We start from the raw sequence: 14,086 nt of genomic DNA on the forward strand, positions 1-14,086 counted from the left end.
CTGGGTTAGGGTTAGGGTTAGGGTAAGGGTTAGGGTTAGGGTTAGGGCATTTCGCGCCCGTTATTTCAGCCATCCTTCACATGAAATATTGATTTAAAAACAACCCTCTGACAGAAAGCTCCACCACTTCGTATTTCTCCGGAAAGTAGCGGAGAAATACGAACACGTAGGTTGTCCCTCAATGACATTTGTGCGTGAAATGACAACGCCATCTCTGCACTATACAAGTCAATTGAGACTACATGGCGTGAAATGACACGCAAAAAACAGGACATGCGTTGTAATTATACGCGAGATGGCTTAAGAGAAATAGCGTGTCATTCACACGCCTTTTAGTGAGACCAGGCTGCATGAACACATTAGAATTTTTTTTACTGTGGATATAAATCAAGTGAGCAGTTTAGGCTCATTTTCTCATTGACTTCTATATAAACTGAGAGGGATTACCTTTTTATAAAGATGTGCTGTACTTTTTTGTATTGTTTGTTTGTTTTTAAGTAAAATCCTGCAGTATTCCTTTACGTTAAAGTATGAAACATTCATTCATCCATCTCCAACCGCTTGTCCCTGTCGGGGTCGCGGGGGGGCTGGAGCCGATCCCAGCTGACATCGGGCGTGAGGCGGGGTACACCCTGGACAGGACACCAGTCTATCACAGGGCACATAGAGTCATCAATGAACCGAACACCTGCACGTCTTTGGACTGTGGGAGGAAACCGGAGAACCCGGAGAAAACCCACGTTTCAGTTTGAGCATCACAATCTAACTGCTTTTTTCTTTCATATCATGTACTTTCTCCAACTTAACTTCTAATGGGAAAATTATTTTTTGACATTTTATTGAATCCACTCCCACTCAGCACATGCATGTGTTGAATACCTACGTCAGTGATTAGCTTTGAAGAATGACTTTATTTATCCTGCAACAGGGAAATTGAATTTTTTCACTCTTAACACACACACACACACACACACACACACACACACACACACACACACACACACACACACACACACACACACACACACACACACACACACACACACACACACACACACACACACACACACTTAAGGAGAGATGTTAGAGCTGCCAGTGACCGGCGCGTTTGGGGGTTCGGTGCCTTGCTCAACAGCACCTCAGCAGTGCCCAGGAGATGAACTGGCACTTCTCCAGCCACCAGTCCACACTCCATACATGGTCCACACAGGGACTTGAACCAGCGACCCTACGGTTCCCAGCCAAGTCACCTATGGACTGAGCTACTGCCGCCCCAATAATAAAGTTGCCCTACGTGTTTGTGTCAAAAGAAACTTTTGATTATGAAAATAATAATACATTCTGCCCCAAAACCGTTGCAATGTCTCACTTAAAAATCCACCTTAGACTGGGACCTGAATGTGTGCGATTGTGCTTATTTGTTACAGTTATACCAATGTTTGAAAAATAGATGTCTCTTATCTATTAATGTTTACATGCTCAATGCAGTGCTGCAAAGAAAGATAAATACCATGTTGTCCTACTTCTTCATTGCCAGGTTCCATAATACCCGCACCACCTCCTGGAACCATTAATTAGAGAAATCGGCTTCCACCTGCCCTGTGTGTAAGGATTTGATTTCTGACAAAATGGCTGCTCAGGGATTATGTTGGATTTGATATGAGCAGTGACACAGATGTTCTAATGCTTCTCAAAGATTTTTTGACAATCCCTCCCATGATAAGCTTTACTGTAGACGTCTACCTATTATTTGTTCTATTCTTTCTGTGTTGGTGGAAACAAGAAGCGCCGTCTGTGTTCTGACTTTAATATCTGCTCTCTCTCTCTCTCTTTGTCTCTCTCTCTTTTGTTCTTCCACAGTGACTCCTGGGTTCTTCTCACTTCACAAAAAGCCTCACTCAAATCCCCCAGACAACACAAGAACAAAAAAATAGGGAATAACATCTGTTTATCTGCATATTTTTATGTTCAAAAAACAAGAGGAAGAAACACAGAGATCGACAGAGGACAAAAGACATCTCAGAGGATGCGGAATTAGAAAGAACAAATTGCCGGAGGACCAAAGGGAAAATAAACCTCCTCTTCTCGCAAATCCACCAGCGTGGAGTCACCTCACCTGTACCTCCGGATTAAAGAGCAGGGTCATGTCCCAGTTGCCATGCGCATCGCCACGCTGACCTGCCTTCCCGGCCCTTCCCCCTTCCTCTTTCTATTGGCCCAGCTGCTACTGCGGCTCCTCCTCCCTGGGCCGGAGTTGGTGGGAGCCGCCTCCTCCTGCCCCTCCCTGTGCACCTGCTCCAACCAGGCCAGCCGAGTCATCTGCACCAGGCAAAACCTGGAGGCGGTGCCCGAAAGCATATCAGTCAACACACGATACCTCAACCTGCAGGAAAACTCCATACAGGTAAATGTCAGCTGGAGGGAAGTCAGTCATCGGGTCTAACCGTGTCATGTCAATGTTGATTTGTGCATTTCATACACCAGACTTTGCATGGAACTCCATAACAAAAGTTGTGTATTTCAATATCACAGAGGCACATAATATACAGATGTGCCAATGATCTTTTACTTCCCTAAAATAATGATGTAAGTAGTTTAATTTAATGGTTTCCTAAATAACACTAAGCAAACACACATTTAAAGCGTGTGCTCATTCGGAAAGTTTAAAATTCAATCATACAAACACAGACAGAGATTTCTTCCGTTAAAATAAGATGATGCTGCTACTGTTCCACCTGTTGGCCAAATCGCACCAAATTCGTCATGAACACTAAGTCTTTAAATGTCGATTAAAAGTGGTTGCTAGAGCGCAAATTGTTCAGGAAATATGACATTGTCCGTACAAAGTATTGTGTCACCGGTTGGAACGGTTTTTGTCTAAAATTCTATCAAAATTAACCTACAAATATAAATGATGGTGTAATGTTTTCTTTTGTAATGTTTCATTTAATGGTGTAAAACTAAAGTCTAACTTCTTATCTTTCTACCTGAAAAGCGTTTTAAACTATTTAATATAGCTTTGTCTTTACAAAAGTGGACAAAAGGACGCTAACACCCGTGAATTAGCCTACCCTCGGCCCCAGCTCCTAACTGTAACCAATGGGCGCTGCTGCCATGCAGATGTCAAATACAAATATGAAATTTCACTTGCAGAGTCTTAGAAGTGTTTGAGTGAAGTCTACCATCACTTTGGTGGCGATCACCCAGGAAAATCCTAGCAAAAAGACCACAAAACTGGTCAGACTGCATGTCAATAACATTGAACAGTGTATGATTGGTGACATAGAGAGGCTTTTCTCGGCTTCATCCAAAGATGTTCTGTTTCAAATTTGGTGATGATCACTCGAAATTTGAAGGAGGAGTAGCGAAAAGTAAAATGGCAGAATGATTTAGATTCATCTGGATCGACAGGATCCATGAAAAAAAGAAAAATCTGAATTTTAGTTTCTGAGATTTACGGTTCAAAAGTTACAGGCGAAAACGTAAAGTTTGTTTTTAAAGCACCACCATCTATCCAAATTGCACCACATTCCAAACTGCACTCCCTTGTGTTCCCCAGTAATACACCTGCCAAGTGTGAAGTAGAACGGATGAACGGTCCTGGAGATATGTGAATGACAAACAGAGATTGCTTGCTTTATAGTTGAACGTCTGTGTCTCTTATTCCTCCCATAGCCTAGTGACACATCTTAATAATTATGGATTTCCTTTATTATCGAGAGACAAACCTGTATAGGAGATTCAAAGATCCACTCGGATGTACGTTTAACACTTGTGTATGCATGTTTTTTTGCCCTGTAATCAGAGGGAATATTTGCTTTTGCAGCCAGTTGCGGATGTTGGAGGATTAACATGTTGTGCAGGTTTTCTCTTGGAAACTTTAGTACTGAGAAAAGACAGAAACATAAACGGCAATAATGGTAGAAAAAGGCACTTAAAGCCTCTGCTGAACTGCGAGAATATTTTATGAATTGAAAGCAAGGCATATTTCCATGACACCGTGCTGCCTTTTGTATGCATTACCAATTTATCTAGAGTCCCTAGACAGCGCTGTGTGGCTTTACAGCTGCAAGGGAAGATCATTTAACCGCAGAGCGTCAATACAAAGCACATGAATCTCTACATTTACAAACAGAGTGGGTTGATTTTTACTCTTTGCAGCAGCATTTGAAGTAATTGGATCCGTCCTCGTGGTGCTGACAGTGCTTTGTTCTTTTGTGATTTTTAAATTCATTTTCCACTGCATTTTATCTCCTCTAATGAAAAGCAACGTATCCCAAACATTGTTAAAAAAAATCCCCAGTGCATCTCTCATCATCATGGCGTTGGACAGAGCGAAGTCCCTCTGTCTGTCCCCTTATTCCTCAGAGAAAACATCTTATTAAACATTATGTGACGTTAACGGAGCATAAATGGGTCGTTATGCCACATGATTTGGTATGTGAGGTTTATGAGAGTTGCTGTTCGCATTAAAAAAATGACAAATTTAAGAAATAATATCGATATTAGTCGTGTTTCGTTTTTTTAGCCTACAATTTCCGTTTCGGTTTGTTGTATCCTACAGCTCCACTTGAAATGATTAAAAATCTAAAAATGTTTTAACACCTGAAGGCATCCTAGATTCTCTGGCTTATTTTTTCCTTCGCTGAGTACCCTGAGAGTAAAGCCTTGACAGCTCCCACCCCCTCCTCCTTCTTTGCCTATCACCCCCACTCCTGCTCTACATACAGAAGAGGCAGTGGCCTGACTCCAGGAGTCTCCGTGTGTCTCACAGAGCTTTGGCCACACATATTTCAAACAATCAGAGATATACAGTAAGTGGCTTTTAGTCACGCTCACTTGCTGTGTGTCTTTGCCTTCTCGCCAACCCTTCTCTCCAGTTGGGCCGCATCGATGCTACTGTGTTATGTCCAAGGCCCTGGGGTGCCCATGTTTTTTCAGAATCATGGCTTCTCTATTTGTAAAATTGATTAAAGAAAAGCGGCACACAGAACGGTCACACAGTCTTAAAAATGTGTTAATTTGTTTAATAGTTTTGTTTTCTCCTTTCGAATGTAGTGATACTTCATGTGAATAGTCCAACACTGATAATCAGCTAATTATCAAGGGATTTGAATGTGTTAGTAGAAAGTCCCCTGAGTCTCACTGAAACAACAATGTGAAAAGCACTTTAGTGCCTGGAGAAGGCACTGAAATACGGTCAGGGTAAGGAAAAGGACAGGGTCTACCCAAGGTTTACCATAGTTCTCAAGCCCCTTTCCCACTGGACACCAAACCCACTAACATCTGGCTTTTATCTTTAGTGGAAAAGGTTACAATGACTCTGCGGTAGTCACAGGTATTTATCAACTCCGTGGGCGGATTACAGTGTGAGTCAATAGGCCCCTGGGCACAGACATGTCAGAGGCCCCCCACTCTTTCTAGGTAGGAACAAGACACTCAAATTCAATGCACATATTTTTAGATGGTTTTCTATGTGGTCATTTTGTTTCTCTATGTGGTCATTTTACGTCAGTTTTTAGTCATTTTGCATCTTTTGTGGTGGTTTAGCATCTATTTTTAGACACTTTAGACACATCAACTTTAATAGCGTGTTTGTCTCTTTGTGGTTATTTTGTGTCTATTTAGCATCTCTCTGTTTGGACGTGATGCTATGACGCGCGTCACCTCCGTCTGTAACTTCTCTGACTCTTTGTCATCTCATATTTCGTCCATCTCTGTGCAAGCAGTACCCACACATGGTTACAAATTAGCTGAGTTTGAAAGAGAGAATGATTAATAACAGATGTATCGAAGAAGTTACCACCCCATTGTCACTGGCCTCCGTATTGCTAGTGTTTATGAATCCTGTTTTCTGGCACGTTCATTACATTGATCATTACACACAGAAATGCATACTTGTCTACTGGCAATGGGAAAGGAGTCTATTTTTAGTGTGTTCCCATGTTTAAAAGATCTGCATATACACGCTAATTTTGGTTGAATATCAGAACCCCAAAAGTTGTGCCATACGAAGGAAACAAGTCGAGTCAACTGTGCTTGATAGCAGGTTAGTGTAGGGTTAAGAATTTTGGTATTATCGCACAACCACTATGTTCAACTCCTCTCAACCTGATGCATATTGTTTGATCAATATCATTGATGCTGCGACATGGGGGCAAGGGTGGCCCTTGGGCTGGAAGACACATGTTTAACTGGCTAGTGCCCCTGTCAGCAGCCAGAGGGAGTCTGTCTGAAAGCCAACCTTCCCTCCTGCAGACAGCAGCAATAGTCACTGGGGTGGAAAGGTCAGCTGTTACCAGTATGAGCAGAGAAATTAATCATTTATAGTTGTATGGTTTGTTTATTTAAACATGTATTTAGTCATAGTTGTGCCTGTGAATCATTAATTGATATTGAATTGATTAATAATTGATTGAGGTTTTTCTTCTTTACATGTTTTACACCAAAAAAAATCGAACCATTCACTAAACCGTTCACTTAGCTTGTGTGCGTGCAGGACTCTCCCTTTCACCTAACAGAAGCTAAGAGGCAAGAATTCAGAGAGCAGATCAGTGGAGAAGGCATGCAGAGGGGAAACAGGATACACGATCATCTTTTAAGTCAGTAAGAGAGAGACTTTTGCTTTTGAAAGAATATTTGTCAATTTCACTTCAAATCCCTGGATGGAACGAAAATGTAATCTTGAAAAAAATACAGAGAGTATATTGCACATAGTTACGTTTTTGTTCTCCTAAATGTGCAAAACAAACCGAATCGAACCAAAGCTGTGACCTAAATGCCACTATACAAAAGGAATTATGGGGGTGTTGAGCCATTGCACCCCGAATCCGTACCATCTCTTATTTAGAAAATATATGTCAGCATTAGAGCTTCAAGTCTATTGAAAGGTGTATACCCTGATAAATCAACAATCGACAGAGTAAATCAAACTTGTACTTTTAGGAAAGCTTACACCATGTGATTCTAAAGTGTGTACAAAGTAAGTTGTGTTTTATGTATCCTTATACATACATTTTTACTTAAGAATTAATTCATCGAAGTGAAAGTTTTGCTGTTGTAAAAGAAAATTGTATAGCAGTATAATAGTCCACTTTTTCACTTAATCCAAATGTTACCACACAAATCTTGTAGAAAATGCATCGGTTTGTAATCTAGATGAATCATGCTGCATGTTGTATAGTAACTTCATCATTATGTCTCCTTCCAGGTCATCAAATCTGACACTTTCAAGCACTTGAGGCACCTTGAGATCCTCCAGCTCTCCAAGAATCAGATCCGTCAGATTGAAGTCGGAGCATTCAATGGCCTCCCCAACCTCAACACACTGGAGCTATTTGACAACCGCCTCACACTGGTGCCATCACACGCCTTTGAGTACCTCAGCAAGCTACGGGAGCTGTGGCTGCGCAACAACCCCATTGAGACTCTGCCAGGCTATGCCTTCCACCGCGTGCCCTCGCTACGTCGCCTGGACCTCGGTGAGCTCAAGAAGTTGGATTTCATCTCTGACGCGGCCTTTGTGGGCCTTATCAATCTACGCTACCTGAACCTGGGCATGTGTGGGCTGAAGGACATTCCCAAACTGACGGCCCTTGTGCGTTTGGAGGAGCTGGAGCTGTCAGGAAACCGACTGGAAATTATCCGGCCCGGCTCCTTCCAGGGCCTGGTGTCCCTTCGGAAGCTGTGGCTAATGCACTCACAGGTGTCCGTCATTGAGCGCAATGCCTTCGATGACCTGAAAAGCCTGGAAGAGCTCAACCTGTCCCATAACTCTCTGCATTCCTTGCCCCATGACCTCTTCACGCCCCTTCACCAGCTGGAGAGAGTACACCTCAACCATAACCCATGGATCTGCAACTGTGATGTGCTTTGGCTTAGTTGGTGGCTGAAAGAGACTGTGCCCAGCAACACCACCTGCTGCGCCCGCTGCCATGCTCCCCCATTCTTAAAGGGCAAGTACATTGGAGAGCTTGACCAGAGCCACTTCACGTGCTATGCGCCGGTCATTGTGGAGCCACCTACAGACCTCAATGTCACTGAGGGTATGGCTGCTGAGCTCAAGTGTCGCACAAGCACCTCTACAACATCTGTCAACTGGATCACCCCTAATGGCACACTAATGACGCATGGCTCTTATCGGGTACGGATATCTGTCCTGCATGATGGCACACTCAACTTCACAAATGTCACCCTGCGTGACACGGGCCAGTACACATGCATGGTTACCAATGCTGCTGGCAACACCACGGCAACAGCTGTCCTCAACGTCACTGCTGCTGATGCCAGTGTCAACTACACCTACTTTACAACAGTCACAGTGGAAACAGTGGAGACCCCAGGAGAAGAAGAGTCTGCATTGGTAGCCATCAATGAGACATTCATCCCTGTTCATCCTGGCCCCACGCCCTCGGGCCACCTGTGGCCAGAAGGTGTTCCCACCACAGTCTCCTCTCTGTCAGCAGGCTGGTCCTCCTCCTCTCCTCGGGCCACCCGACCCACGTTCACTGTGCCCATCACTGAGCCAGGCTTCTCAGGCCTGGATGACGTGATGAAAACCACCAAGATCATCATAGGCTGCTTCGTAGCCATTACCTTCATGGCGGCGGTGATGCTGGTGGTGTTCTACAAGCTGAGGAAGCAGCACCAGCTGCACAAACACCACGGCCCCGCTCGTGCCATTGAGATCATCAATGTGGAAGATGAGCTGGGGGCCGGGGCCAGCAGTCGGGGCAGCGGCATCTCAGGAGGCTCCACCGTGACGCAGAGCGGAAGCAGTGGAATAGGAGGGGGCCAGAGCCTCAGGCTGCACCACCCAGAGATAGTCAACCTGCCGAACTTGGCCCGTTCAGAGCATCTCAACCACTACTACAAAACCCATCACTTCAACAACAACATGATGGGCATGGGCATGGGCACAGGCACCCTCAACAACAACAACCCATCGCCTTGCTCTCAGAACACGTCCATGTCCTGTTCCCAGGTTCCGACGAGCGGAGAACGGCCCATAGGTGGCACCCTGCCCTCTCCTATGCCCCTGCCCCTGCCCCAGTTGGGTCTCCACAGTTCTCTGAAAGGCCTTATGGGGAAAAGCCAGAATGAGCCCCTGCTTTTTAAGAGTGGCTCCAAGGAAAATGTGCAAGAGACTCAAATTTGAGTTAAAGTGAGAGTGGAAGTAAGAGGTTAGAAAGAAGGGATGCTGGTAGAGACAGTGAAACAGAAAGAGCCCGTGAGACCGAGTATATGAGACTGATTGTAGCCTACTGTCCTCATGGGCAGATTCCAGAGAAGATTATATTTCACAGTCACTGCTTTCTGTTGTCAATCCGTTGACAGAGGAAGCAGATAGGGAGACTGAAGGAGACGATATCTGATCAGCACTAGTCCCACCAATAGCATCTGCACATTCTTTTCAGCTCAATCAGACACAAACATATACAATGTAAACCACAAACATCAGAATCTGTACATTTCCTGTGCAGCCTGCTAAAGTCTTTGCCAAAGTCCAAGATCAAGCCAACTCTTTTCATTTGCGTCCTCAATCACAGTGGAAAGATATAAATAGTATGTGCAACGAGTCTCTTGAGGTTTTTCTACAGATTGCTTCGTACATTTCCAGGCACATTCAGTGTATATAATGGGAGGGAGACATAATATTGGCTATTGAACATGTTGTCAGATTATTGTTTGGCAGAGACAATGAATAACAAACAATGGTTTGGGTGAGCGGTATGGCCCCAGGTTTCCGGGAAGCCCTAAAACAAATCAGAGAGAGCAGAATAAGAGCAGTGCATTGATTCTGTCCAGGACACACGTATGAGACTTTGCAAGGAGACAGAACAACAATTGTTGTTTTTTTTAGAGCAGTTTCACTCTCACCTTCTCACTTTTCCCCTTTTACACCTCACTGGCTACCGTCTTCTTTGAAGGAGGAGAGAAACAGCGTTGGTTGTTATCATGGGAGAAGAAAAATCCCATGGCATAAAAGGACAATGAAAGATATAAAAAAGGACAGAAAGTACATATTATATATACCGTAAATATATTTTCATTCAAAGAAATTAATTATAAAGAATCTTTATCAAGCTTCTGACTGAAAACTACAACGTCTGAAGAATATATTTAAAAAAAATTAAAATAAAAAGAGAAGTACACACAGCTGTTGTAGTGGCCCTCCTTTACAACTTTTTCCAAACTTGGAACAAGATGGCCGCTCCGACTGTGCTGCAAAAGGACACGTGTAGGGCAGTGGCATCCGTTGAGAGGGAGCTAAATCAAAAAACCTGGCAAAGTGTTTGAGTGACTTTATTTTGGTCTCTTTTTTTGTAGCCACACAAAAGTGTTTTCTCTCTACTGTTGCATCAACATGAACAGGATTATTGGAGAAGCTCTACTGCGAAAATATGAATCCTTTGGCATACAGTGTAGCTATAGCATTAATAATAATGATCATAATGGTAATAATGATAACAAGCTTTAGCTTTATTTGTCATAATGGCCATTCAAACGTTAAAGGATCCAAAAGATTTGACTAAAACGTTGCACATGCTAGTTTAGCATGCTCTTTAAAAAATAAGATTTGCTCAACACCGGTATCGCAATGATGACATTATCGTTATGTTATCATTATTATCATCCATGTGACTATTGTTATTACTACTTGTGCCTCCAAACAGCTGAGAAGTACCTTTTTTTTCCATTTGTGTATGACACTGATTTGTGATTGATCCTGTTGTCTAATGAACGGCAGCGGGACGGACTCAGCGTGCCACTAAGTGAACTCCACATGCATCAGCAGGAAATAACCTGGCCCTCAAAATGGCTTCCTCAGTTCTGCCCTCGCTGACTCTTCTGCTCTGATGTCTCAAGCAGTCAGGACCCCTCATGTTATCACGCATTAAAAGACAGGACATGAACCTTTGATGAAGACTGCTCCTTTGCAGGGGATTATTTCACAACTGTATCTCAGTGTTATCGTGTATGAGTGGATTTCATGGCAGCAGGGAGCTAAATGGACGACAGGCATTGCCAAGCATTTTTAAAGGTAAGCGAAGCTCGTTTGGTAAAGGAGAGGGTGACATACAGTACAGTATACAGTGTGGGAGGATTTTTTTCTAAAGCAAAAGGACAATTAAATGAAAAAATATAGAACCTTATAGATCTCTTTTAAAAAAAAACAAAATTATTATGATAAGTGTTTTTCATTTTGGGTTTTTATCTAGTTTGATTATTTTCTTGTTTTTTTTTTTTTAAATCAAGTGATATCTTTATTGTAATATTGTTACTGTTATTATAATTAGCTAATTACACTGGTTATAATTATGAGAGATGTTCTGTTAGCAGAGGTCACTTTGAAAATTAAAAAAACCTGGCACATAAAATGGCAGTGGAAGTCTGTGAAAATTGGTGGCTATATATTTTCATTATTTTTCAACTTTAATTGTAGTATCCCTGTTTGTATCTCTTTGGCTTGAGACGATGAGACATGGCGAATGTGAAATGGTCATCACTGGGTCCTTTTTTTTCTGCACAGGGGGACAGGAAAGGCCCTGCTCTGGTTTACAAGCTCAGTCACACTCGCTCTGTGCTTTCCTGAATGTCATCGCCATCACAGTGTTCAGATTGCGCTATGTCAACACCTCGTTGCCATGACTACACACTCACAGACAAATGCAGCAAAACGGCATCACCGTCGGCGCCTCGTAAGCCCCCCCCCCCCCCCCCCCCGCGCTTGTCAGTCACAATCCTGTTAGGTGCCATATCTCCAGTGTTCCTTCAATGGTAGCAAATCAACCTGAGCATTGTACCCATGTCCTCGCATAAAACACCCCCTCCTCCTCCCTCCCCTCCAACCCTCAGCATCCTGCCATCAGGTTTCCCTGGCAACTGTTGCCGTTGCGACAGCCCTTATCACAGCGTCTTGATTTTAGTTTCGAATGCTAAACAGACGGGAGCAGACAGTATAGAATTGCATCCATGTGTGCACGTGCATTCATCTCCCAGATCCTCCTTTCCCCCGTTAATGCATTTCATTTGTTTACACCCGCAACTATATTTCTCATGCCGCTGACTTTCTGTCAGTGAATCGTGCAATTTACATGCCACCATCCCTTATGCATTTAATTTGCATAGGCCCCACACCATTGCTAAACACATTTATGCACCCTACACTTGTGATTAACACTCATACCCTGCATCAGTCATTAACATATTCCTTTCCCATGCAGCACGAGGGATCCATATTCCCCTCACAAGTTATTTACATATTAATCTGCGTCTGTGTGTGCAAATAACAGAGAAATTATCATGTGGGCATGCTGACGGGTATGAGTGCAGTGTGTGTTTGTGTGCCTGAAAGCAAGAGCTGTTATAAACGCTATTTACCCCTAATTCCTTGGATACTGCGTGCCCTACCTATCGCCTGTAGTAGCTCATCACTTTGGAAAGCATAGTGTAGCCCCTATAGCTCCTGTGAAGTGGCACAAACCAGAGGCCATGTTGTTGAGGCTCGGTGGTAGAGAGAGCAGCGGTTGAGCTGGAGACACACAGTCACAGTGCTGCAGTGTCTGAGTCACAGAGCACTGAACACACTCCCAACACTCTAATGGAAATGCTGTGTTTACTGTGCAGGAAGGGACCCGCTCGTTCACCCATTCAGGGAATAGGTGAAAAACACTAGAATGTTTGTGTGTGTGTGTGTGTGTGTGTGTGTGTGTGTGTGTGTGTGTGTGTGTGTGTGTGTGTGTGTGTGTGTGTGTGTGTGTGTGTTTGCAGCTCTGGATTATGAAAATGCCTGTTGTACTGTTGTATAAAGCAAAGAAATCAGGACATTTTGAAGCGGTATACGCTGTTTATGGCAAAAGATTTTACACCGTTGTTGATGCAATACTGCTCAGTTTGTGTGCACGTGTGTGTGTGTGTGTGTGTGTGTGTGTGTGTTCAGGTGGGCTTATGCTAGCTAGGTTGTGTAAGGATGGGAAGAGGGAGGAGGGGCGGTCAGACCTCCATTTTAAATCCCCAGTTTAAACCAGCTCTGTCTGTCTCCCTTTGCTTCAGGCCACTTTTATGATCCTCTCACTGATACTTAAAGGAAAAACAGGATTTTTTTCCTTCTCACTTAAGCAGCTCCACTCCTTCTCTCTCTCTCTCTCTCTCACACACACACTCTCTCTCTCCCTTCCTCCTTCTCTCTCTCTTTCATATTGGGATAAACCCTGCGGATGAAAGGTCTGTTCAATCAGGCCGTCCTCTCCTCTTAACAGAACATTCCCTCGGACTCTCTTAGCTCACAACAAACTGAGGGTCAAGGGTCAAAGCGAGCGGCGTCTTCAGTTTTCCGCACTTCTTCAGCTAGCTAATCGAGGTTCTCATTTCGAATTACGCCATTTGTTTTTTATTGTTTTGCGCTAGCTCAGCAATATAGACGGGGGGTAACACCTGTTGGTGAAGCTTAAGGGATTTTTCTAATGTGCATTTTCAGTGGCTGTGTACGGTTAATCGCCTTGACAGGGATGTGACTCGTAGTCGTAACGATGCACATGAAATGATTTGCTTGCTGCTCTCTTATGACGCATGAGGGTTGTGATCCCCAGATCAGTGTGCCGCTCATCGGGGCCAAACTTGAGCCAGTCCCCGAGGGCGGTGTCGCACACATGTTAACCTCGGCGCTACAACCCCCGTGTGAGCTCCACACCGCTTAATTTCTTTTCTGTCAGCCCCCTTTCTTTAAAAACTAGCAGTGAAGCGACAGCGGAGCCCGATGCATTATTGATAGGCGTGGTGTCAATGATGCATGTGCTTAGGCACCCGTGCTAATTTTCTCCCCGTTGCAGAGGCCAACAGCATCAAGTCATTTATACGCGCCGTTATTGCTATTATTTTTCACACGGCCACGGAGACGGCCTGCGAGAGAGGAGCCAAGTGTCGCAGCTTGTCTCCTCACATGATGGCTGCTGTGATTCTGTTGAGTGCAGCGGCGTTTTGTGTGCCACTGTGTCATCACCATTGGCTGCGTGTGCCTCTGCTGTGGGATGTTTGGCAGTCAGCGGGGCTGGTTTCATCACCATCACGCCGGTTTAAGGCCGAT

At 44.0% G+C, this 14,086-nt stretch overlaps 1 protein-coding gene across 1 annotated transcript; it reads left to right on the forward strand.

Moving 5' to 3' along the window:
* Nucleotides 1-2,158: 2,158 nt before the first annotated feature.
* lrrc4ba (leucine rich repeat containing 4Ba) lies at nt 2,159-9,157 on the forward strand (the record flags this gene model as incomplete). The annotated part of the gene is made up of 2 exons (XM_083931640.1): nt 2,159-2,404; nt 7,211-9,157. 2 exons carry the CDS (start codon nt 2,159-2,161, stop codon nt 9,155-9,157), a joined length of 2,193 nt encoding a protein of 730 aa, XP_083787766.1.
* Nucleotides 9,158-14,086: the final 4,929 nt, after the last annotated feature.

This window comes from Echiichthys vipera (genome assembly GCF_963691815.1).
Source record: "Echiichthys vipera genome assembly, chromosome: 17".
Lineage (NCBI taxonomy): Eukaryota > Metazoa > Chordata > Actinopteri > Perciformes > Trachinidae > Echiichthys > Echiichthys vipera.